Source organism: Gallinula chloropus, assembly GCF_964237585.1.
Source record: "Gallinula chloropus genome assembly, chromosome: 2".
Taxonomy (NCBI): domain Eukaryota; kingdom Metazoa; phylum Chordata; class Aves; order Gruiformes; family Rallidae; genus Gallinula; species Gallinula chloropus.
This window is the reverse complement of record NC_140086.1, coordinates 146,184,107-146,211,064: the sequence shown is the minus strand read 5'-3', so window position 1 is coordinate 146,211,064 and position 26,958 is coordinate 146,184,107. Positions and strand designations below refer to the sequence as shown.

Genomic DNA, 26,958 nt, shown 5'->3' with positions numbered 1-26,958 from the left:
TCTGTGGCCCGCTCTGCAGGAGCAGCCATCCCAAGCAGTGTTGAAGCCACTTCTTGTGGTTTAAATTCAGTATTTTCTTTTCCAGGGTCTGTAGTACTGGATACAAGCTGTGGAACACAAGGGGGTGTTTAAAAGATGAAGACAGGTATTGCTTCTGCTGAGTGCTAAAACAACTATTTCTGAAAAGCAGTAGCAAACTTGGCATTTCTACGTGCGAGTAACTTGGCAAATCCGGAGAAAGCAATTGATTTCTTGCATTCAGCTGCTCAGCTGTATTTTCTGTCATCAATTTGAGGTATTAATCTCAAGTGCAGAAAGGAGAAATAATTGCATTGCAGGGAGGAGAAGCTTGTATTTGCATAAGCCATTTTAAGACCTTGTTTCTCCAAAACCTAGCCTTGCTCAATCCCACGCTGTCCTGAACTTGTCGGCTTCTTCTCATTTGCATAGAGACGCTGAAAATAGGAGGTTTCACTTCTTCATAACTCTCCCACACAGATAATTAAGGAACACCAATACTGAACAAACTCTTCACTGATGTAATGTACGCATCCTTATAAGCAAATTTGATTAACCCTAGTTGATTTTTAACAAAGTCAGTCTTCAGAGTAAGCACTTGTAAAGATTGCTCAATTGAGAGTCAACTTGAGAAATAGAGCAAAAGTAGGTTTCTTGCTTGAAACTGAGCTGTGTTTGCAACCAGAGTATGGGCCATCTATTCTGAATTACCACATGAGTATTTACAACATACAATCTATAAAATATAGACCTAATAGTAATTCAGAAAGCTCAACGGCAATTATCAAAGCTGTTCCAGCTCCAGTGTTTCCATGTATTTTCATTACGAGTGTCTCTATTGAGATATATGCCTCGAGTTGTAAAAAAACCTGTCTTGCACCCTAAGACTATTGACTTCATGGCAACAAAACCCCTTTGGATCTGTATGTTTGGTCCCTGTGTCACAAATTCCAAATACCTTGCTGCTACGTGTGTGAGAAATGCCTGACTTCTATAGTATCCTCTTCCCATCAGAGAGTGCCCTGGGAATTGCTGCATACTCATTCCTGGTCTAAACACCAGCTAATGAGGAGCTCACCACTAAGGCAGGTGTTTGAAGACTTGGGCTATGGTAGTCACTATTCTGCTGCAAAACAAAATACCTTGCTGCTAATCACAGGCCAGCCCGCTTTTAAACCTTGGGAGTCCTCCCTGCAAGGTTTTACTAATGATGTTAGCTGTGAGCAAAAACCTCTTTGCTTCTGTGAGTCTATGCAGTTTAGCAAAGAGCTTGTTTGCTATAACTCAGCTTCAGGCAGCAAGCTGTATACATATTTTCTCCAAGTAACATTTAAGGCAACTCAAGTCCTTATTTGTTGAAATTATTTGGAACAGTTTTTTCATCAGAAAAGCTTTCACATTGTGTGAAATACATGTCCACATATATGTGTGCACACAAATACCTACCTTTGATCTTTTGTCGTGGTTTTGTAGAGCAACATGCTGGTAGAGGGGGGGGTGGGGGGGGTGGAGGGGCGGCTGCAGAGATCCTGCAAGAAGCATCTAGAAGCTCTCTGCAGGCCCCAGACTGTAAACACTGGCCGATTCAAGGCCAGAGTTGCTGCTGACCAGGGCCAAGACAATTGGAGATGGTCACAGCGCCTCTGTGAATCACATTTAGGAGGAATGAACACAGGCAGGTGCATTTTGCCACCGGAGAAGGAAGTGAGAAGATAAAAGAAGCCATGCGGACACCAAAGCCAGGGAAGAAGAGGAGGGGGGAAGAATGACACCTTTCAGGTGCCAGAGAGAGAGATGACCAGACCGTGGAGAAGATCATGGTGGAGCGGGTGTCCCCTCGCAGCCCATGGATAATGATGGGGAGCAGAGACCATCTACGGCCTGTGAAGAGATCCACCCACACCACAGCAGGTTTGTCAGGGGACTTGTGACTCTGGGGGGGACCAGGCTGGAGCAGTCTGGGCCTGAAGTTCAGCACCCCATGGAAGGGAGCCGCGCTGAGGCAATTGGTGAGGAGATGACTCTCTGATAGAAAGGACTCACATTGGAGAAGCTCGTGGAGGACTGTCTCCCGTGGGTGGGACCCCACGGTGCAGCAGGGGAAGGGGGTGTGGAATGCCCCCACCCAGCTAAGAAGGAAGACAACTCAGGAGGAACTGACTGAAAACCCCTACTCCCCATTCCCTGCCCCTCCCCACGCCACAATAGGGGAGGAAGAAGGGAGAGAAATTATGACTAAAGTCTGCTAAGAGGAGAGAGGTGGGGGGAAGTAGAGATGGTTTAAGATCTGGAGGAGGAAAGCAGTTTTGTGAGGAACTGACCAGAGCCCCATTCCCCCATTTCCTGTCCCTCCCTGTGCCATGTTGGGGAGTCAGGGGTGAAGAAGAGAGTAAAATCATGGATGAAGTCTGCTAAGAAGGGAGAGGTGGGAGGAAGGTGCTTTAAGACCTGGCCGCACTTTTCATTACCCGACTCTGGTTTCACTGGATGTGTAGTTGCAGTGTAATAAATTAGTTTTCTTTCCTTTATTCTGTGTTGAGTCTGTTTTGCCCATGACACTAATTGCAGAGTGATGCCTCACTGTCCTCACCTCGAATCCTAAGCCTCACAATATGTGTTTTCTGCCCTTTTCAGCTGAAAAGAGGAGTGATAGAGCAACTTTGGTGGGCATTTGGCCTCTAGCCAGGGCCAAACCACCACATCTTTAAATAACAATGTTACTTACTTCACAGGAACAGGATTAGAGTCTCCATGCTGAGAGGTTGTAGATCACAGTATGTCCCGGTTCTGGCCAGGCCAGAATTACCCTCCCCAAGCAGCCAGCACAGGTGAGCTGAGTTACACTGGGCTGTTTTCCACACCACCTGACACCACTTCCCCATAAAAGGAGCTGGTTGGGGAGGGGCATGGGCTTGGTGTCTCTAAGATAGTCTGAGTGTGGCTGGGGTGTTGGGCTGCACTCTGTAATTGTTGGGTGGGTAAGGTACTCTGTGTTATTACTGGGTGTGAGTGTAATTGGTTGTTATTGTTCTATGTTCGTGGTGCTTTTGTCAGTAAACTGCCTTTATCCCAGCGCATGGAGGCTCTGTCTGTTTCTCCCAGAGGGAGGGAGTGAGTGGTGTGTGGTGCTCAGCCACTGCTTGGGGCTGAACCACAACACAGTGACAGACTTGTCAGGAAGAAAGCTCATGTTTTATACATTTTCTCCTTGTGTGGTTATTACCTGGCTCTTACTATTGGAAAGGTTTAATATAAAAATATTTCCACCATATGAATTGTCTGCTTCCATAAACTGTCAGTTCTACCACTGACTGGCCTCCTTAATTAAAAAGCAGAATAATGGGCTATTTTCTCCTCAGTTCATATATGTAAGTAAATGTACATTATGTCAATATGAAATGTTGCATTCTTTGGATTTCCTAATGGTTTGCAAGTAAAGTCACAGATGACAAGAAATTACAGTTCTGTACAGGACCCTCTTCATACTCTGAGAACTGAGAAGAAACCCAACATTTCACTTCTATGTGAGAAATGTAAGGGAGTCTTTCTAAATCAGCACCGTGGCGCAAGCGATTTCATCACTTGTCATCCATGCCACAAGCATGGGCAAGCTACTCTTCCACTGAAGGCTGATATGTGTAGACTTGAGTAATGCTGTCATGAATTTTTGTCCGACATTTGTCATACACAGCCCCCTGTCCAGTCTCACAAACTTCTACCAAATAGAGAATGATTTGGTCTGAGCTGAAGAAAGTATCTGAGGAGGGTCTGTGTTTGAGGCAGTAGATAAGACTGTTGTCTCTTGATGAATTTCAGGTCGTATATGAAGCCACAGGGAATGACTGCCTGCATGGAAATTGTATGCTATATTGGGTTGATGCATATGATTTGCTTCTGAGTTTGCAATAGAAGATGCTTCCTGAGCCATGTGAAAACAACATCTTATAGTCAAGGTGGCAGCTGAACACAACGCTCTGATTTTAAACCAAAAGACTTTAAAAAGTATGCTGGAACTTCCAGAATTGGCTTACTTCTACGTATCGTCACATTTATCTCTCTGGGCGCTTCTTCCAAAAGCATGGGGTAGGACTTCCCTTAGAGCACGAAGGGTGGTTGAAAGAGATGTAAGGGGAAAGGGGGAGATTGGTCACAGGCTTCTGAACTGATCACTCCTTTTCACAAGGCACTGTTTAGTGTGGTGGTGTCAAACACTCCCCTAGATTTGAACTAATGGAGATGATCAAATCCACCCACCAATAGATTTCAGAGTCACAGAATGGTGGAAATTAGAAGGGGTCTCTGGAGGTTTTCTGGACCAACCTCCCTGCTCAAGCTAGGATGTCTAACACCTGTTGCCCAGGACTATGTCCAGAAGGCTGTTTAGTGTCTCCAAGGAGGGAGACTGCACAACCTTCCAGGGCAACCTGTGCCAGTGTTTAGTCACCCTGACAGTGAAGGAGTGTTTCCTGATGCACAGAGGGAACCTCCTGTGTTCCAGCCTCTGCCCATTGTCTCTGGTGCTATCACTGGGCAAAGAGCTCAGCTCTGTCCTCTTTTGCAGCCTCCTTTCTGGTATTTATGGACATGAATAAGATCCCCCTTGAGCCTTCCCTCCTCTAGGCTGAACAGTCATAGCTGTTCCATCTTTATTCTTTTATGTGAGGTGCTTGAGTCTCTTTAATCATCCCTACAGCCACAGATGTGTGAAGAACGTTGCTGTAGCTCTCCAAGAATCCTACAAAATGCATGTCTAGTTCTGTTATTCATGCCATCATTTATTGTAATTGTCTCTGAGGTCACAGATGCAAGTGGTCAGTTGCGGAGTTAGGACAACATTCCACCAGCCTGTCAAGGAAGATGCATTTCAATCTGCTGGCTACATTGAATAAATTCACATTTACATAGATTGATTTAGGATACAGCAATTCTACTCCACAGGGATAACCAATGCTTTGTGCAGGAGCAACACATGCTGGAGGGTTGCCATTATCAGCAGCATTGCTGCTACCAACTGAATCCTACTTCTGTGGGATATTATCTGAGGAAGAAAACATGGCTCAGCTTCATAAGATCCTGAGGTTTGGCTGCCTTGGCTCAGGGGCAAGGTACTCAGCTGGGACCGTGGAGAGAGAGGGTTCATGAGGCGCTGTGGGGAGGCCACAGCCAGCCCTGGCCCCTGGCAACTGCTTGCAAGCTCCATTGCCTGGCCCTTGCCAGAACCGTGGCCACTGCTGTGGTCCTGCCGCAACCTGGCTGTGGCCCCTGATGTGGGTACCGATCGCAGCCGTGGGCCATCATGCACGTTATCAGGCATTATGTGATCCAGGCAAAACAAGAAACAGACATATGTTTATCTGCAGGAAAACAAAGTTAGTTCAGCCTGAAAGCTCCTTTGACGCAACAGGGGCTGTTTAGTTGAGCTGCCTGGGGCAGAAAGCGAGAAGCTCATCCATGAGCACGTGCCAAAGAAACACTAGGGTTCTGTGCCATTAATTCTGTTTTTATGCCACTGCTGCTTAGAACGTGTCTGAGTAATTGCATTTCTGGTTGTACTCAGAGATGGGACACAGATGTTTTAGTAGTTTGGCTAAATGTTATATCACTTGAGGGTCTGACTGGAAAAATTAATAGTTTTCCAAGTACTGTGCCAGAGTCATGACTGTCTTATTACTGAATATGCATCCTGCTAATGGATCCTTCCTCTGATAACAGGACTGAGGGTTTGGAGACTGAAAGCAGAGAATCTTTAAAAATACACCCCATGTAGTTAACCAAACACTGTCACTAAAAGCCTTCTGCTAAACACAGATGCAGATTCGTTTCACAAGTAATTTATCTAATTACAATGCAGATTTTGAGCAGAACATCATTTTTCATGAGGAAAGGACAACTACAGCTTTCTTCAAACAATCACATTTGACAGCACTGATGAAGAAAAAAGACCCTTTTAAACTAATTCGGAGGCATAGGGAAGAACTGCAGGGTCCTGTGCACGTGTTCCGGTTGGATGCCTGGCGGTACAGAACAGTGCTCAGAGCTTTGTCACCGCTCCTACAGCAACATAGGTTGCTTCCGTGTTTTTGCTGCCCCTTCTTTGCTCGTGGGTGACTTTTCCTTCTCCAGCTGACTGCATATTTCAAGACTTTGAATGTATCTCTGCAGTAATGTCATGTGTGTGGATTTTCCAGGCTGTTGTTCTGGTCATGTGTCCTACGTATTTGTCAGACACCAGTGGAAGAGTAGTCAGTGCTCCTCTGCCATTTCTGCATGACCCTGTGCTGCAAACTGCTGCTGTCAGAATAGGCAGCACTGATTGCCCTGGCTGCAGCCAAAACTCACTGTTTCAATGCCCAGAGCATTGATCAGGTTTCTCACTGTACTTTTAGGAGCTGGCGATAGTCTTGTTTTTATTCAAATATTCCAGCCTCCAGGATATCCCTGGCAGGTCCACGGAAGCAGTCGAAACCCAAACACAGAGAAGACTGGAGCTCCTTCAGCAGTACCTCGGAATGCAAGCACCATCAGAGGATTATGAAAACCCAGCTTTCAGAGTGATTGCTTTGGCAAGAGGAAGCCAAAGAGCAGCACTGACTGCACCCAGCAAAAAAAATTGGTACTTCAGTCCCACAGAATCAGACCTGCATTTATCAAGGCTAAAATCAATAGGTTCAGTTTCAACTGCACAGTGTGGAGACATCTGAGAGATTCTCACATCTACTTAACAACACAGTTTTGCTGCCTACGTGTGTCGGTGTACATACCAGCTCAGGAGCTGGGGATGCAAGCTCTGGAGTCACCCTGCTGTGCATTATAACCCTGTCAAGCTCTGGCTCCCTCTCTTCTCTCTTCCCCATTTCTCCTCTAGTTTCACAAAATCACCTCCAGTTCTGCTTCCGTCAGCTTAACGCAAGAAGGACTTACAAAACACAGGGTGGATGACTTTGTTTCGGTGTGAGAACAGATTGCCCTTTCAAATGTAGGGCAGCATCAAAGAACAACGTGTTCCACACCTTCAAGCAATAGTAAGATCATCAGTATAAAAACGTAGGGAAGTTTTCAGTGTGCTTCATGGTTTAACTCTTAGATTACCAAAGTCAGTATCTGGGCAGAGTGCAACAATCACAGTACCAGAAGCTCAGCAGGCAAATAGAAGCATGTTTAGAGAAATACACCTAATGGCCCTCAAATACAAACCCATGCCTTTAAAAAATCTAAACAAAACATTCCACAGTCTGGAAACTAATAATTCACTGGCTTGGATATATTTTTTAAGCTACATAATTATGTGCCTTCCCCGTGTAGTGCAGTCGGGAGCCCTCATCTGCTCTCTGCATGAGGCATTTCTATGTGCCAGCCAAGGCCCTGCCTTTCCAAAATGCACCAGGCAGGAGAACCCACCTCCCACTGATCCTTTTCCAATGTGCAGCTGCTCCTGGGTCCCTAAGCCCTGCTGGGACTCATTCCCACTGCCTGCCTACCCCATGGACCCAACCATTGGTGGCTCCATTCACACTAGGCTTCTTGCATGGACATCTGCTGCTGTGTTTTCCCTGGGACACCCCATCCCACTCCCATGAGGTGTCCCAGGGTTGCTGCTGCTTCTCCCCTGCTGCCATGTCAGCCCTGAGTGGTCTGGCAAGCCTCAATCAGCCACTGGGTAGATGTGGGCAAACCATCAACAGACATCATGACAGCACTTGGGTTTTTGTGTTGTGGAATATATCTGCTCACTTGCGGTGAGCCTCTGGCTGATGAGTTTATGGATGGAGCAGGAGCTTTGGGGAGTTCAGCTTGAACTGCTTCTTTTCCCAAGCCATAGGCCAGCTTGAGAACAGGCTGCTTCCCAAACTGGCCTTTGTTTGAAGATATCAAGGGGCATTTTCTCTTCGCAGTTCCTCTTCCTGCTTAAATAAGAAACCATAGCTGCCCTTGCTTTGAACTTTGATGCTGACAGTTTGTCCTGGAGGTTTGAGCCTCCTCACATCTTTCCACATCTGCTGCTTTGCCAGGAGCTGGTGTAGATGGGTTTAGCATGAATATAAGCCCGTCTCAGTTAATACATGCGTAGCAGCTCCCTGTAAGTTATCTCCAAGGTCTGTGAGGCCACAGAAGCCACTTTTGAGTTCAAATTGTCTTGAAGAAGCAATGAAGTTCTGTCACACTACTCCCTCTATGACTGTACGTATCTCCACCTTTTTCTTTGCAGACAAGGATGCCTGCAAAAGCTCAGGCCTTTGATCTCCTCCCCTCCAGAGCACTTGACACATTTTGGTGGACTTGCTGCTGGGGTTTTGCTGTCATCCAGCACAAGTTGGCTCTTTGGAAATTATTTATGGGCCATAGCCAGGCCTGATTTGTTGGCAGCTGGAAAAATACTTACTAAGACTTCCTTCATAGGAGAGCCGTAACCTGTGTAAACTGTGATTTCTCAGTGACATGTGGCCCTGCAGTGCTTAACAGCTGCTGTAGTATGGGATTGAAAGGTTTCTCAGAATACAAATCCAGTAAAAGTATAAATGTATATGACATAGGTCTATCCATGTATAGAAACAGAGCAAACGCAGACACTTAAGCAGTGTGATACCTCACATGGATGATAGCTAACAGACCCAGTCATGGCAGGAGAGGTGGCATGTTGGTTTTCTCTCTCCCTTAAAGAGGAGATTTCTTTTTTGACTGAGAGTCTTGGAATACACAACTGATTACAGATTTGAAGGCAGCTTTTATCACAGAATCACAGAATGGCTGGAAGGGGCCTCTGGAGGTCTCCTGGACCAACCTCCCTGCTCAAGCCAGGACACCTAAGACCCATTGCTCAGGACCATGTCCAGAAGCCTGTTGAATGCATCCAAGGAGGGAAACTCCAGAACCTGCCTGGGAAACCTATACCTGTGTTTGGCTACCTTGACAGTGAAGGAGTTTTTCCTGACGCCGAGCTCTTTGCAGGCACCCTTCTGGTATTTATATACATTAATAAGACTCCCTGAAAGCCTTCCCTTCTCCAGGTTGAACAGTTGCAGCTGTCTCATCCTTCCCTCATAGGAGAGATGCTCTGGTCCCTTAATCATCCTCACGGCCCTTCAGTGGACCCTCTTGAGTATGTGTCTCTCATACTGAGGAGCCCAGAACTGGACACAGCACTCCAGGTGTGGCCTCACCAGTGCTGCATTACACTCAGGCAACAAGTTTGCCGCTTTGCAGGTGGGATGCATTAATTACACAAACATCATTTCAGATGGTCAGGATGACACAGTGCAACATTTGTGGTATTGCTGCCTCTGGCATTTGAGTATATGGTGCAGAAACAGTCATCTAAGGCAATAGAAGCTTCTGCTTCTGTCCGTTAGCGTGTCACACCCATATGGACATTTATAGCAACGGTGTCTGTGGCGTCTTTCCTGGTTCACACGTCACACTCCTGAGCGCAATATTTGTGACTAACGGTCATGTTTGAATTAACAGTAACTGGCCTTGACATCATACTTTCCATGGTGTGTCCCATCAAGCCATCAACTGACGAGAGACTGATGCCCAAAAGTATCTTCCAGCCTCTGTATCATAGTTACAAACATCCGTTTAATCTACTCATTCTGCTCAAAGCAGCTCTGTTGCATTACTGCCTTGACCTGGCCCTCGGTGTTTGAAGGTTCTTGTGCTTTTCTAGAGGGAACAGCACAGGCAGCGAGAGCGATAACTCTGTGTTTCTCTGCTCTGTGAGTTCCCTGGCTATTGGCCAGGTTCTGCTACACCAGAACCACTTGGCATTTGAAATCCTCCCTGTTTCTTTCTGTATATGTGGATCTCTATGAGGTCAACATGCTGGAGGGAAGAGACACCATCCAGATTGACCTAGGCAGGCTGGACAGATGGGCCCATGTGAACTGCACAAAGTTCAACAAGACCAAGTTCAAGATCCTGCACATGGGTGAGCACAATCCCAAGAACAGACTGGGTGGAGAACGGATTGAGAGCAGCTCCAAGGAGAAAGACTTGGAGGTGCTGATTGATGACAAAGCTTAACATGAGCTGGCAGTGTGCGCTAGCAGCTCAGAAAGCCAACCCTGTCCTGGGCTGCATCAAGAAGATGATTAAGGGCCTGGAACATCTCCCCTATGAGGAAAGGCTGAGTGAGCTGGGGCTGTTCAGCCTGGAGAAAAGAAGACTGAGGGGGGACCTAATCAACGTTTATAAATATCTGAAGTGTGGGATGCAGGGGGAATTGGCCAGCCCCTTTTCAGTGGTCTGTGGAGACAGGACAAGGGCAATGGCTGCAAATTGGAGCACTGGAAGTTCCGCACCAACGTGTGGAAGAACTTTTTCACAGTGAGGGTGACAGAGCCCTGGGACAGGCTGCCCAGGGAGGTGGTGGAGTCTCCTTCTCTGGGGATATTCAAGACCCATCTGGATGCCTATCTGAGTGATATGTCCTAGGGAGCTGCTTTGGCAGGGAGGTTGGACCCGATGATCTCTTGAGGTCTCTTCCAACCCCTACAACTCTGTGATTCTGTGAAGAACAGTGTGGCCAACAGGTCCACGGAGGGGATTCTGCCCCTTTGCTCTCATGAGACCCCACCTGGAGTCTTGTGTCCAGCTCTGGGGTCCCCAGTGAAGGAAACACATGGAGCTGTTGGGATGAGTCCAAAGAAGGGCCGTGAAGATGACCAGGGGCTTAAGCACCTCTCCTATGAAGACAGGCTGAGAGAGTTGGGATTGTTCAGCCTGGAGAAGGCTCCAGGGAGACCTAGCTACAGCCTACCAATACTTAAAGGGGTCCTACAGGAAAGTGGGAGAGGGCCTGCTCATTAAGGTGTGTAGTGATAGGACAAGGGGTAGCAGCTTCAAGCTGAAAGAGGGTAGGTTTAGATTAGACATTTGGAAGAAATTCTTTCCTATGAGGGTGGTAAGGCCCTGGCACAGGTTGCCCAGAGATGTTGTGGAAGCCCCTTCCCTGGCAGTGTTCAGGGCCAGGTTGGATGGGGCTTTGGGCACCGTGGTCTAGCGGAGGGTGTCCCTGCCCATGGCAGGATGGTTGGAACTAGATGATCCTTGAGGTCACTTCCAACCCAAAGCATTCTGTGATTCTACAATCCTATGTATACATATACAGGTTCTTGCTCCTCATTTCATTACCATGCTTCCCTCCAGTATCTTTGGGCAAGGTAAGGGAATGTCCACCCATAAAAAACTCTGGTGGTTCAGCCCCAACCAGTGGCTGAGCACCACACACCGCTCACTCGCTCCCGAAGGAGAAACAGACAGAGCCTCCAAAGGTTGGCATAAGGACAGTTTACTGACAAAAGTGCCATGAAAGTAGAACAGTAACAGCCAATTATACTCACACCCAGTGATAACACAGAGTACCTTACCAACCCAATGATTACAGAGCGCTGCACAACATGAGGACCAAGCTTACACCCTCAGACTGCCCTGGAGACACCCAGGATTACCCCTCCCCACCCAGTCCCTTTTATGGGGAAGTGATGTCAGGTGGTGAGGAAAACAGCTGAGGCTAACTCAGCTCACCTGGGCTGGCTACTTGGGAAGATTAGTTCTGGCCTGGCCACAACCAGCACAAGAGACATAAATTCAAATGATTCAGGCTGTAAAGAACATGAATGAAGATGTGGTTGGAGACAACCAGAATGCCTGACGAGCCTGATTACCTTGAAGAATGGAAAGGCTGGTGCTATGGACAGTTGTTCACCATGATTTCAGCAAGGCTTTCAACACAGTCTCCTGGTACATCCTTGTAGCCAAACTGAGATGCGAGAGATTGACAAAGAGGACTATAAGCTGAGTGGAGCATTCCCCAGACTGCCAGGCCCAAAGGGTGATAGCAGCAGCACCAGGTCCATCTGACAGTGGGTTGCTAGCAGCACCCCACAAGTCTTTATGAACAGCCTGGCCAACAGGACAGAGTCCACCTTCAGCAAAATCATGGAGGACAAGTTAGGCAAGAGCATTTGACACATCAAAGGGCAGGGCCACTATTCAGAGGGACAAAGAGCTTAACAGAATTTTCATTAATTTCACCCATGGCAAACACAAGGCCTCACACCCAGGGTGGAACAGCTCCCCACACCAGCTCTGCACAGGAGACAGTCCAAGCTCCACGACGTCACAGGCTGGGGACTGAATGGCTGGGGAGCAGCTTGCATAAAAAGGACCAGAGGGTCCCAGTGAGCAGTGGAGTAAGCACTAGGCCATGGCCCATACCGGCAACCCTGAAGCATGTTATATCCACAGCAGCGTAGCCCAGAGATCAAGGGAAAGCATTCTTCACCTTTACTCATTAGCTCACACTGGTGATACAATGCACACCACCACTACACCACACTTCACTCATTACACCACACCTGCAACCCTGATCAACTTCTGAGCCTGACAGTATAACACAGATATAGATAAGTTTGAGTAGAGCTCAGCAGAAGGCCCTCAGACACTTGGGTGCTGGACCACCAGAGCTATGAGGCGAAGCTGAGGGAACTGGACTTGTTCAGCCTGGAGAAGAGGTGGTTTCAGGGTCACCTCACAGTCCATGGGTACTCCATGCACTGGAGAAGACTGCCAGTGCTATAACAGACACCTCGGGATGAATGGTAATTAGGTATTAAAGGGAGGAACAATACAGGGACCTCATTCCCACATTAAGACACTGTAAACACGGTTTCTTTCAGTGCCTTTGGGGAAAAGTCTGTATTTTCTCCCCAGACTAAACGAAAGGTGGCTGTTGGGATTATGAAAATTTAAACTTCGAGAGTGGGTCAGTGACAAAAAGTTAAATAAGACAAGGATACACTTTAGGTTTTCCACTTCAAACTGTTTTACTACCCTTGTGTATTTGGGCTTTCCAAAAGATTTGTTTACCTAATAAAGAAAAACAGTATGGTTTGCAACTAGTATTTTTTTAATATTCCTGCCGAACTAAGGAAAAACTTACGTGTCATTTTTGAGGAGAAACCTTTGAAATTCACAACTACTAGAAGTCTTTCGAAAAGGTGCCCATATGTATACATGTTTGAAAATATTCAAAAAAGAATAACAGATTAAGAATATAATAACGAGAAAAAGGGTGGTAATCCTAAACTGCTTTACATGTAAATTCATTGTTTAGAAGTGCAAATGCATCATTTTCATCAAGCTTTTGATATGGTTTGAAAAATGCAGTGTTCATTGAGCACAGAAATTTGCCAAATGAAAATGTGTCGGTATTAAACCACACAGTTCTAGTTTAAAATGTTGAAAAATTAAGATACTGAGAGTATCAAGACAAACAACTGACTGAATTTAGTACAGCTAGTGGAGTGGCAGAAGAACCTGGAATGTTTTTTTCTGGGTCAGTGCAGAAGAGTACATTCAGCACCATCAGATATTCTCTTCTGTCTGCAGTGAATATTCTGAGATGCTACAAATGCTCCACGTATCTTCAAAAGTCACACAGTGCCTGAGTGAGAAGACTCCTATAGCCAGCTCCCATCCTATATACTTTCAACTGCAGCACTTTTTTTCTCAACTACTCCATTTGGATTGCTTGCTTCTTCTAAAACTACTACTAAACTTGACAGAGTTGTGTGAGGATCAAGCAGTTTCAGAAGAGGTATGTCCACCTTTCTCTCTTGAAAGACACGGTTCTGAATTGTCATTGCTAACATAGAGTCTATGCCCAAGGATGAAAGTGGTGTATTCATGGTTAGTTCATCTGGGCTTAACCCGGTGAGGTCACTCACCACTGAAGTGATATAGTCTTCAGATTTGACCATGGCAGTACCCTGGACTTGAGGTTCCTCAGAGATTTCAAGTTCGTTCCAGAATTCTTCTGACATAAGTGACATGAAGCGACTTTTGAGTGAAATAAACCGACACAAGACATGATGCGCCAAAGCGTGAAAATTTAACTTGGCAACAGTTTGTTGTGGGTTATTCATAACTAAACTCTTCCTGAGATACTCATGAATTTCATGCACTTGCAGAACGTCTATGCCCTTGGACTCCAGGATGCTCTGAATATGGTTTTGATTGAACAGTACGCCAAGGTTCAAAGCTCCCCAGTTAATGGATTGGCCTGAAAGCCCAAGGTTCCTCCTGTAGAGGCAGAAGACATCCAAGAAAGAGTTTGCAGCTGCATAGTTTGCCTGGGTGGAATTGCCCATAAAGGAAGTAATAGAGGAGTAGCACACAAAGTGGTCAAGCTCCTGGCCTCTGGTAGCCCAGTGAAGATTTAGGGTCCCTGCTACTTTTGGACTCAGCACTTTCTGAAAGTCAGCCAAGTTCAGAACTTCAAGACAGCCATCGTGTAAAACAACAGCACTTTGGAACACACCTTTGATGGGAGTCCCTGCAAAGATGTTTGCGATATAGCGGAAAGCTTTCTCAACATCGCTGGTCGAAGTAACATCACACTGCACGTACACTACTTTGCTTCCTTCATACTGCTGCTGCAAAGCCTTTATCTCTTCTTGCTTCTCCTTGCTTGGAATTCTCCTGGAGAGTATCGCAATAAACTTGCCTCGGTTCTTGGCTATGAATTTCACCGTTTCAAAGCCAAGTCCAGTGAGCCCCCCGACTACCACGTACACAGCATTCTGCTTAAACAACTTCTTCTGGGGTTCATACAATGGGATATCTGAAAGCGGGGTGATGTCCTTCTGCCTTCTCAGTACAGCAAGCGGGACAGATTGGTCGGTAAAATAGGACATTGCAGAATTCATTCGTTCAAAGTTCTCAGTCTGCTGAAAAACAGAACCCGAGAGATGTCTAAACCGTTTCATATCCATGGAACTGATCCACGCCTGCACAGTCTTTTGCAATTCCTTTAGGGAAGCTTTCTGGAAAATGCTGCTAAGTGTAAGGATATGAAAGCAGGTATCTTCATGATCAAGTCCACTGAGGTTCTGGATACATTCAGGCTGTTGATTGCCACACACTAGCACCACGTCCTTAAGAAAGTACATGCGGGCCAGATCCTCCCGAGACAGGCTGTTCACTGGAGGAAGAACAACAAGGGCATTGCACAGGTTTATATACTGGAACTTGTCTGGAGTGGGCCTCGCAAGTACTGTTCTCCAACCCATCTCTTCTGCTGCCGCAGAAAGAACATGGCACAAAGCTGACGATGGCTCTGTAGAAATAATGCCCACTGTTCTGCCATTTTTCCCATTGGGTAACCTCTGACTGAAGATTTCCCAGGCAATGATAAAGTATGACACACAAGGGACATTCTGAAAGCATGGGAATTTCTTTACATTGAAACAAACTGCTCCTGGAATCTGAACTCGGGATGACGCAGCAGCTGGATAACATGAAGCCACGTGATCTCCCACTTTAACTTTCTTCACATCGATGCCTGTTGCTGTTACTGTGCCACTGAAGTCAAGAGCTAAAAGTCCATGTTTGTCTACTGCTTGTGAATTCCAATACAGGGTACTACCAAAGTTACGACTAGAAACAGTGATGGGAAAATAATCTTCTGAGTGCAGACATATTTTATCCACCTGAATTTCAACGCTCTGTTTTGCAAGCTGAGTAGTTGTGCTGGTGGATATTTCAGCAGACAAGTCTTTAGCTGTGTATGGGTCAGAAGTGTACAAAGTGAATGCTTCTGACTTCTGCAGAGATCTTACGGGTTGGCTGTCATCTACATCTACAAACGGTGAGCGTCTGACTTCAGACACGTACATTCTTCCTTGGCTGATGCAAACTTCTGGATACTCCACACCTTTGCATTTGACAAGAACATCTGCTAGCACTGAGATGTCCAGGGAACTGGAAGAGCTGAGGTCAATTAGCTGAAAGGTGATTTCTGGAACCTCAACGACACAAGTTCTGGTCATGCCATGCAGCGCAAACCCGCAATTGATGTGGTCCACATTTCTTTCCGTCGTTTTATAGGTGATAACTCTGACTGAACAGTGGGACGTTTTCTCTCTTAATGCCACAATAACTTGGCGATAGGCTTCACAACACTTTGCCAACTGGTCTACCACTTTCCTTGGGTAATCTTCATTCAACTTGTGAATTCCCCACAGGAACAGAATTTCATCATAATCCTCAACCTCTGCTCTCATTTTATCCTCTGCGTGGCCTTCCAAGAGAGCTTCCCAGTCTTCATACATAACATATCGTGAAGCAGGATGCAAATATTTTTTGAGCTGCTCAGCTATCCCAAATTTGTCTGCAAACACTAGGACTCTGGGCATAGCCCCCAGAGCACCGGGCACCTGGGAAGGAGAGACTTCTTTCCACTTGTTTTCAAACATGAACTCATTGTCTCTGGAAGATGCTTCCTTCATGAAGGTGATGGCAACACGCTTGAGTTCAGCCAACACGCAGCCACGTTTGTCCATAAAGCATCCGCAGACTTCTAGAGAGTTCCCAGTGGATTTGCTTGTTCTCAGATATATCATCATTTCTTCCTCCAACGGTCGCAGCACCACCAGGCTGCCTATCCCTGAAGGAAAGGCTGCCGTGGACGGGAACATCTTTGAGGTGGTGACAGCGGTCATCTGCAGAAAACAGTCGAGCAGCACTGGATGGATGCAGTAGTTGTACATCTCTCTGATGGTCTCCTTGTTCACCTTTATGCTTGTTATAGCTTCCTTCAGTTCCTGGCAATAATGCACATCGCTGAGCTGCTGGAATATGGAGCCATACTGAAAGCCCAGCTGCGACAGGGCTTCATAAACCTCCTCTCTGCTAACCACTGACCTGCATCTCTGATAGATGGCTTGGAAGGAGATGGTACTTTCTTCCACCACAGTTTCAGGCGCCTTTATAACTTGGCCTGCAGCATAAACCGCGTTGGAGGAAGAGAGTATCTCAAAGGCTGTCACTGCTTTTTGTGGACTCAGCTTGATAGTCAAGGCTTGGGAGCTCTGTGTGAGAACACACGGTGCAGAAAAACTGATACTCAACTGGCAAGAACTTAGAGGCTCCCTAGGTCTTGAGCTGCGCATCACAGAGGCCAGACCAAGCTCCACATAAAAAGCACCAGGGACCAAAGCCACACCATTGTTCTTGTGCTCATATAAGTACGATGTTGTGTCCTGAGACAGCAGGCAGCCAAACTCCATGTTATCACTCTTTGTGGCGTAAATCAAAGCATGACTGGAGCTGACACGTCTTTGCTTGGCTTGTTGATGGATACTCAGGCCAGCCATGAGTTTTTTGCGATCAAACTGATACCGTGGAATGGCCACTGGAGCACTTTGATACCCATTATAAAAGTGCTGCCAGCTGGGATTGCATCCCAGTTCGAACAGATTTCCTACCAGGGTGAAAAGTGTCTGATACTCTGCATCAGTTTGCAAAGCAGAGAAGACCTTTGTGCCTTTTCCCAGCGTTTCCTTTATGCTTCGCTGCAATGCTCGGTGAGGACTTATTTCCACAAACAGCACATTTTCCCTCCCTCTAGCCACGGTTTCTATGGCCTGACTGAAAGCAACCGGCTCACGAGTATGCCGGGCCCAGAATTTGCCCTGAGCAAAGTCCTTCTCAGAAACAGCCCCCCCAGTCAGGGTTGAAATCACTTCAATTTCCCCCCTCTGTTTTTCTAAAGGTGCTATGTGCCTTTCCAACTCCCCAAGAATCCCATCCATGCTGGGGCTGTGGTATGCAGCTGAGACATTTAACACATGAAGAAAGATGTTTCTGTGGCTGAAAGCTTGAGCTAAATCTCTCTGGACAGCATCCACAGAGTCTGCATTCCCAGACAAGGTGCAGGAAACTGGGCTGTTGAAAGCTGCAATGCACACCTTCCCCGAGTAGCGATGCAGACGTTCAGCAATCTCTCCAACAGGAATGTTTCCAACCACCAACATTCTGCCACTGGCAGTCTTTGCCTGCAGCCGGCTCCGGTGATAAATCACTTTGACTGCATCTGCCAGGGAAAGGTACCCAGCAAAGTGCGCAGCAGCAACTTCCCCTATTGAGTGGCCAACGACAGCGACTGGCTCAATGCCCCAGTATTTCAGCAGGAAAGCTAAGGCAACCTGCAGGGTAAAAAGCAAGGGCTGGCAAAGCTCTGGATTCAACAAGTCCTCTGGGCTGTGACCCCTTGCTGGCAGCAGGCTGATGGGAGCATGCTTCTGAAAAAGCGCTTCTATTTCCCTGCACTTGTCTCTGAACACTGGCTCTGAGCTCAGCAGGGACAGAGTGAACTCCTTCAGCATTACGCCGTTGCCACAGAACACAAACACCAGGTGTGGTTCCACCTTTGAGGTGGGAAGTTCACTGCTCACTGCCGACATAACCTCTTGCTGCAAGTGTTGCAGGGAATTTGTGACAAACGCTTTTCGGTACCTGTAGTTGCCATGGCTTCTTCTGCAGGCAGATGTATAGGCCAGGCTTGGGAGAGTTACCGAGCTTCTTGTGCTCAGCTGCTCTGATGTATCAGCCATCATCATCTGAAGGGATTTATGCGATGCTGCAGACAGCAGAACTATTTCAAGGGGCCTCTTAAAGGCTGGAAGAGGCTCTAGCTGCTTAACCTGCCTGACTACAATGTGAGCATTGGTTCCTCCAAATCCAAAGCAGTTGATGCCAGCCACTCTTCCATACTCACTGGATTCCTCCCAGGGCTCTACAGCTGTGGGAACTGCCAGGTTTAATTTCTCTGTATCGAAGCTGCTCATCTCCTTTGAGTAATGTAAGGACGGAACAATCTTTCCATGATGCATCATCAGAAGCACTTTGATTAACCCTGCTGCTCCAGAGGCTGATTCCGTGTGGCCAATATTTCCTTTCACTGAACCTATTTTCAGGATGGAAACGTGTGAAGACCGGTTTTGAGAAATGACATTGCCAAGGCTTTCAGCTTCAGTTGGATCTCCAGCAGCAGTTCCTGTACCATGAGCTTCAATGTACTGCACAACTGAAGGATCAACATGAGCTTCATAAATACTTCGCAGTAACTTCTCTTGCTCTACTCTTGAAGGTCTTGTGATTGGAGTCACAGACCTACCGTTCTGATTTACTGCGCTGATGTTTATAACACCCCAGATTTTGCTGTAGTCTTCCTTTGCCTGTGTCATGAAGAGGTAAAATTTGCTTTAGCAATCTCATGCTTTTTCTGTGTAGCAGAAAACAAAACAAAACAACCGAGAAGAAGAGAGAGCAACATACAAGCATTTAAATGTGTGAACCCTACCGTGTGGTAGGTGAAATGCCTAAATGCTTAATGCTTAATAAATGCTTCATTAGTCTTCAGGTTGAATTGGAAAATCTTTCCTGGCAAAGCAGTTGCTCAAACTGCAGCTACAAAACTCAGGTAAGCAACCAGTCTTGTTTTAGGCTGTTTCGCCAGAGGCCTTACCTTTTTCAGTGGTTTGAGGTAAACAACACCACAGCCTTCTCCCCTTCCATAGCCATCTGCCTTTTTGGAGAAGGGTTTGCTTATTCCCTCCGGAGAGATCATTTTTGCTTTACTGAGAGACACAAAGGTGCGGGGATCTATTATGCAGCTCACCCCGCCACAGATTGCTGCCTCACAATCTCCTGGAGTAAAACAGAAACATAGTGATGTTGAGATGTGCAGGACGACGGACAGAAACAGCAGCCATCCTAATTTTGTTGCCCAGCATCTCTTCACTCCCATTACCTGATTTAATTGCTCGTAAGGCGTAGTGCAGAGCAAAAAGAAAAGATGAACATGCCGTGTCAATAGTCAGTGATGGTCCAGTCAGATTAAACGTGAATGAGACCCTGTTAGCAGCAATGCTCATTGCTGTTCCCGTACCGTCATAATGATTTATTTCACTCACTGCTCTGCTTGTTACAATTTCATAGTCTCGGTTCATAAGACCTGTAAAGATATGAAATATGTGTCACATTAACCCAAGGAAACAAAAGGGAAGTTCAGCTCTAAACCTGGTGATGTGTTTGGGGTTTCTGTTTTCATAGTAAACTACAGGGCATCAGCGCTCCTGTGGTGAAACCTGGCTTCAGCGCAAGTCAGTGCCAGATCTCCCAGCAATCCCCCAGGACCCAAATTACCCAAACATAGCAAAGACTTGAAAGTTCTGCCTGCACACCAAATGGCAGGCCTTTCCTGATGGCTTAGCTCAGTGTATGATGCAGGAAAGCTGGGTGTAGCCTGCTTAGGCACAGACTGCCCCAGCAAACGCGTGCTGTTACTCTAGCACCTTGACAACACAAGCATTTGGACAGGTGCCCCTTGGCAGCGTTCTGGTACCTACATGAGGATTTCTGCTGCTTTAAGAGGCTCTTAACCCCTGCACCACCTCAAACAATGTTTTACTGGAAAAGAGTCCACTGGAAAAAAGTGTAGGCCTGGCTTGAGAGTATCATTCCTGGGAAGGGCTGGGGAGGCAGTTTAACTTCAGTGCCTGAAGACACTAAGAGGAACACCTAAAATGGATCTGTGAATTATGGAATGAACTTAGAGAGTAGCCTAGTAACTCTTGGCAAAAATATCCAGTAGTGTCATAGCACAGCAGCCTTTAGGTCTCCAGTGCTAGATACATATGGAAAGTTTATGAAGGAGTGCATCAGTCTTTGTGAGACTCAAGCAGACATTTTTCACCATGAAATTTTCATCTTACCAACAAAAACACCCGTTCTGGTGCCACTGATAGCTTCTACAGGGACTCCTGCATCCTCCAGGGCCTTGTAGGTGCATTCTATCAGTAACTTCTGTTGCGGATCCATGCGTTCAGCTTCCAGATCATTAATCCCAAACAGGTGGTTGTCAAAGGAATTAAATCTAAAACACAGAGACCAGGCAATAGACTTGATTTACCATATGCATTTACTTCCAAGCTCAAAGTACACACCCTTTTGCACTTTCATGAAAAGCAAAGCGGTGAGTGGTGTTTAGTCCACAGCTCTCACTCCTGAAATTCGGAATAAAATGTTTATAGGCTAAGGATGGTTTATGTCCCACCACAACTTATGTACTTTAATCAGTGATTCTGCATTTCAGAGTTACAAGTCCACCCCTAGAAATGTTTATTCACTTGGTTATCCCATTAATACCAACAGGACTCTTCAGATTATGAACATCTGCAGAATGAGACTCCCTCTGCTGTAATGGGGTCTTACTCAGCAAGTTTCAAACAAATACTGTCTTCTAGATTGTTGTAAACAACACACAGAGATGCTTTACAGTTTAAAACCAGGAAATACAGGATCGGTTCAGATTCAAATTCAAAATAATTTTATATGCATATGTGTGTTCATCTTGAGAAAAATCTTCAAAGTAGGCCCACGCACACAACCAACCAAGCCCAGGCTTAATCATGTTCATCACGTGAGACAGAAGAAAGCCAGAGCCTAGGTCCCATTTGTAAGCTCTCCCTTTGGCTTGCACCCTCTGAAAGCATGGACGTGTTAGTCTAAGAAGAACAAAAAAATCAGTGGCATGGCTTAGTAACAGACTCACTCATTGAGAAGAGCAGCTCGCTTTGTACACATTTTTCCTGGCTTGTTATCATCTGGATCATACCACTCTTGGACATTAAATCTCTCAATGGGAATTTCTCCTGTGCAGTTTCTGCCTTCCTCCAAGACTTTCCAGAAATTGTCAATTCCATCACCTGTTGTACAAAGGGTTTAAAGTAGGTTAGATTATGTGCTCCCCTCCCCACGCAGACTCAGAAATGCACACTCAGTTCCAAGGAACTTCCACGTATACATCTGGGTTGCTCAATTACAATCACCAGAGAAAGAAACGATCATTCTCTGGCAAGAGGAAAATGGCAAGGCATGACTGATCCCTCCACTGCTTGCCTAAAGGCAAAGGAACCCCACAAAATCCTTAACTTACTGCTGCCCCCATCTTCCTCCCATCTCACTGTATCTCCTATATACATGCACCGTGTCCCCAATGCCCCCACGAGTGCGATGAAGTCTTTCTGTATCTGAACAGCACCACTCCCCAGGCAACTCCACTGGCAGCAAAAGGTCAGCTCTGGGCATGAGCTCTCTGAAGGCAGACTGAGCTTACAAGTCCCAGGTGTGGTGATTTTGCGTGGCTGGGTTCGGGTGGAGAAGTAGGGGGCTGCAGGGGTGGCTTTCTGCAAGAAGCTGCTAGAAGCTTTCCCTGGGCCTGATGGAGTAAATACCAGCTGGGCTCAAGGCTGGACCTGCTGCTGACCAAGGCCGAGCCAATCAGTGACAGGTAAATGCCATGATAAATGCCAGAGGTCTTATCATTTGTCTCTGGCACTAGAAAGGCACCTAAATCAAACATAAAAGTATGTGTATATTCAACAATGACAGAGCCCCACACCTCACTGGTTTTTGAGGGCCCCTGTCCTTACTGGTTGAAAGCCAGAGCTCCAGCTCTAGGCCCTGAAGATATGTCTACTCCCCTTTCTTATTCTGGAAACCAACAAACATGGCATCCGCACCATGGCTCACATTTCTCCTCCTCCTTTGAACAGACATGGGCCAGTGCTGGGCTGTGGATTGTGCTAGCGAGCAGTCAGTACCAGGGATCACAGGACAGCACGCCCACCTAAGCCCTCCCACCATCAGTCCATCACCACAGACACAGCCACACACCATAGCTGGACTGGGGTACTTTAACAGCTCCCGTTGCTCTTTCAGGGCACCTTCAGAAACACAGTTCTGACCATGCACAATGCAGGATCAGGACATGGTTCGCTTACTGCATGGTGAGGTAATTAAGAACGTTTCTGAAAAAAGTCCCTGTACTGGCATGTCTGGACCAACAGATGGCTTGCACACAACTAATATTTCATGCTATGGCAAGACACTGCTGCTACATAATTGCTAGCAATTTAGTAGCTTCTACTAGTATTTGAACCAAGTGTTTTGCAGCAGTGTCACCTTTTCAAAAGGTTCTACAAGTAGCAAAGCAACAAATTCTACAGAAGCCAGGGAGGAATGTGTTCTTTTCCTCTACCTCAGCATGAATGAGGGAGCACGCTTTTCACTGTCTGCTCAGCAGCCTGCTCTGGTTTTATCCAAAACTTACCTCCAGGAAAGTTGCACCCTATTCCCACAATAGCAATTTCATCTCCAGTTTCGATCTCCATCTCTCAGCCTGCAAAATACAGGTGTAAGAGTCAGCCAGCTCAAACAATTATGCATTTATCATGAAATAAACAGATCACAAAGAAAAAGCAAAAAAATAATGTCTTCTGAAAGGTTTTTAGTTTCAAGTAGGTATTAGGACAAAAATACCTGGGGGTTGGACCTGATGATCTCTCGAGGTCCCTTCCAACCCCTATGATTCTATGATTCCCTGCTTCAAACAGAACACAAGAAGGGTTACTGTGCAAATCACTACCAGTTGTTTCTTCACTGAAGCAGTGCTCTGCCCAGCTAGGAGGTGGTGACACAAATATCTTATTCTGCTTTATGGTGAAAATCTAGCAAGAAAAGGCACTGGCTTATAGACAAACCATTTTTTGTAAGTCAAATCTCAAAAATTAGTTTTGTACATAATGATAATTAATGGATATTAATGTGTCATTGAATGAGTGAGCTGTATTTACATTTTTCATGCTGTATGACTTTTTCCAGCACTTTGCTGATGTCGTGGTCATCGTCATCATGATCATCATCACCACTGTTGTAATTGTTATAGCATTAATTATGACACCAAGGAGGAATACTAATCCAGTTGGAGCAAAATTGCCTCACCACAAAGAGCAAGGTGTCTGGAACTCCTCATTCCTTTTATAAGTTTCCAGTGCTCTGCTCTATGGGGCTGGTGAGGAAAAAAAAGTAAAAGAAGAGCAGTTTCTGGACTCTAAATTATTTGACTTTGATGTTATTCCGCCCCCCTCCCACCTCCCCTGCTTTAATAGGAATCTCACCCTCGCCTATGATTGAATAAGAAGCATTCTATATGACAGTAAAGGACACAAAGTTGGCTGCGTGAACTTGCTGAGAGCTTGAAACACAATCTCCAGGCCTTGCCCCTTTCAGTCTAAGTGTTCAGAGTCCGGTGCCACTGCTGATAGTTTGAACTCGGACAACAGCAACTATTGTCCTGATGATCAACAAGGAGAAGAAATGAGATCATCGTAGTATGAAAATGTTTGCCTAATTTTCCTAAAATGTGGACAGTAAGGAAAGGACAAAGCATATATGCATTGAGCAGTTCCCCCGAGCCTTCTCCAGGATGAACAGTGGCAGCTCTATTAGCTTCCCCCTTTGTAAGAGATGCTCCAGTCCCTCAACTGTATTCGTGGCCTTTCACTGGACTCTCTCCAGTATATCATTGTCTCTCTTGTACTGGGAAGCCCAGAACTGGACACAGTACTCCTTATGTAGCCCCACCAGTGCTGAGTAGAAAGAAAGGATGACCGCCCTTGGCCTGCTAGGAATACTTTGTCTAACGCACCCCAGGAGACCATTGGCTTTCTTTGCTGTAAGGGCACATTGCTGGGCCATGAATAGAGTTCACCTTGGATTCAATTTATCAAGGGATTGAGAGCAGCCCTGAGGAGGATGACTAGGGGTTGTTGGTGGATGAAAAGCTCAACATGAGCCAGCAATATGCACTTGCAGCCCAGAAAGCCAGCTGTGTTATGGGCTGCATCTAAAGAGGTGTGACCGGCAGATTTGAGGGAAGTGCTTCTCCCCCTCCACTCCACTCTTGTGAGATCCCGCCTGAAGTCCTCTGTTCAGCTCTGGAGCCCTCAACATATGAAAGACATGGATCTGTTGGAGTGAGTCCAGAGGAGGGCCAGATTATCAGCGGGCTGGAGCACCTCTCCTATGAAGACAGGCTGAGAGAGTTGGGCTTGTTCAGCCTGGAGAAAAGAAGGCTCAGGGGAGACCTTACTGCATTCCCACAGTACCTTAAGGGGGCCTTCAGGAAAATGCAGAGGGACTCTTTATCAGGGAGTGTAGCTGTAGGACAAGGGGTAATGACCTTAAGATCAGGAATGGTATATTTAGATTAGATATAAGGAAAAAATTCTTCACTGTGACGGTGGTGACACACTGGAACAGGCTGCCCAGAGAAGCTGTGGCTCCCCCTCCCCAGAAGTGTTCAAGGCCAGGTTGGATGGGCTTTGGGCAACCTGGTCTAGCGTCCCTGCCCATGCGAGGGGGGTTGGAACTAGATGATCTTTGAGGTCTCTTCTGATGCAAACCATTCTGTGATTCTGTGATTCTATGATCTTATTTAAGTTGAGCTACTTAAACATTAGGTACATAGACTATGTTAGAGCTACCTAGCCGCCTTCTTCAAAGACAATAGATAAAAAGCCTGCAGGGGGAAAATTAGATCAATTTAGATGGTTAAAGTTAGATAAAGCCACTATGACTGATGAATGTCTATACCTACTCAATATTCTTTTTAATATATACAGGAATGTCATTAATTCTTTTTATCAATCACTTAATCTGAGATCTGAAATAACCTGGTTACATAACAAGACTACCAGTTTCCTATTAAGATTCACAGCTTCAAAAGTAATACCACATCCTGTCAAAATCCCCAATTTTCTCTGTTCCTGATTCCTGACGTTGCATTTAGCCATTTCAAAATGTTTCCCTGGTAATTCTACTATTAAGCAATAGCATCTGGCATCAAGGCTTAAACTGAGATGTTCAAACTGTTGGGTTTGTTTTTTTAATAGCACAATACTCTGCATGAATACATACACTTAAAAAAAAAAAAGTAGAACTACACTCAACCACTGGGAAAAGCCATGTGCAGTCTTTACAATAAATACAAAGATGGATTTTCATAAAAACAGAGAGTATCAGGTTTGAAAGGACCTCAACAACCATCTGGTCCAGCCTTTCTTGGAAAAAGCACGGTCTGGACAAGATGGCTCAGCACTGTGAACAGCTGAAGTATCCAATGCTGGGGAACCCACCACTTCCTTGGGGAAATTATTCCAATGGCTCATTGTTCTCATTGCGAAAAATTTTCCTCTTGTGTCCACTGAGAGTGTCCCCAGGAGTAACTTGCACCTGTTACCCCTTGACTTTTCCCTGTGGCTCCTTGTAAAAAGGGAGTCTTCATCTTCTTTATAGCCACCTGTTAAATACAGCAATGTGGTGGTACTGTCTATCTGAAGCTGCCTTTTCTCAAGGCTGATCAAACTCGGTTCTCTCAGCCTTCCCTCATATACAGGCTACCTAGTACTTTGACCGTTTCTGTTGCCCTTCTCTGGACCTTCTCCAGCCTGTCCACATCTTTTTGTGGGACCAAAATTGAGCACCATATTCCAGGTGTGGCCAGACAAGCACTGAGTAGAGTGGGATAATGACTCTATCTCTGCTGATGATGCCCTTTCTTTGTCACAGCCACACACTGTTCACTCACGTTGAGCTTGTTGTCCACCAGGACCCCCGGGCTCCTTTCCACAGAATTACTCCCTGGCTACACTCATGGATTATGTCTTCTCCAGTGCAAGACATTACGCTTGTCCTTGTTGAGCTTTGTTAGTCCACTCTTCTAGCCTATCCAGGTCTTCTTTCAGGGTCGCTCTCCCTTCCGAAGTGTCCACTTCCTCACTCAGTTTGGTATCATCAGCAAACTTCATCAGGGTATGCTTGATCCCATAGTTCAGACCACTTTGGAAGACATTAGACAGCACTGGGACAAATACCAATCCCTGCAGGACCCCATCTGTGACAGGTTGCCAGATTGAAAAGGAGCTATTTACCACCACTTTGTAGGTGCAGCCTGTCAACCACTTCCTACCCACCATACAGACCTCTTGACTAGACCACAACACATCAGTTGGTCTAGGAGATGGGTGTGGGAACCTGTATTGAAAGCCTAGGAGGCAGGCAGACAATGTCCAACACTCACCACACGTCAACTGAGCAGCTTACTTTGTCGTGGGTGGTGATCAGGTTTGTCAAACATGATTTGCCCTTGGTGAATCTGTGCTGTTTTTCCCAATCACATGCTTCATTTGACTTGTGATAGCCCACAGGAGGATTTGTGCTGTAACTTTCTCAGGGACTGATGAGCCTATAATT

The 26,958-nt window shown here is 46.1% G+C and overlaps 1 protein-coding gene across 1 annotated transcript; it reads right to left on the bottom strand.

Moving 5' to 3' along the window:
• Positions 1–13,496: 13,496 nt before the first annotated feature.
• On the bottom strand, positions 13,497–23,036 carry LOC311189113 (mycolipanoate synthase-like; the record flags this gene model as incomplete). Its single annotated transcript, XM_084260693.1, has 6 exons — positions 13,497–19,037; positions 19,328–19,509; positions 19,613–19,816; positions 20,577–20,737; positions 21,416–21,569; positions 22,976–23,036. The coding sequence occupies 6 exons, from the start codon at positions 23,034–23,036 to the stop codon at positions 13,497–13,499; spliced, it is 6,303 nt and encodes a 2,100-aa protein (XP_084116819.1).
• Positions 23,037–26,958: the final 3,922 nt, after the last annotated feature.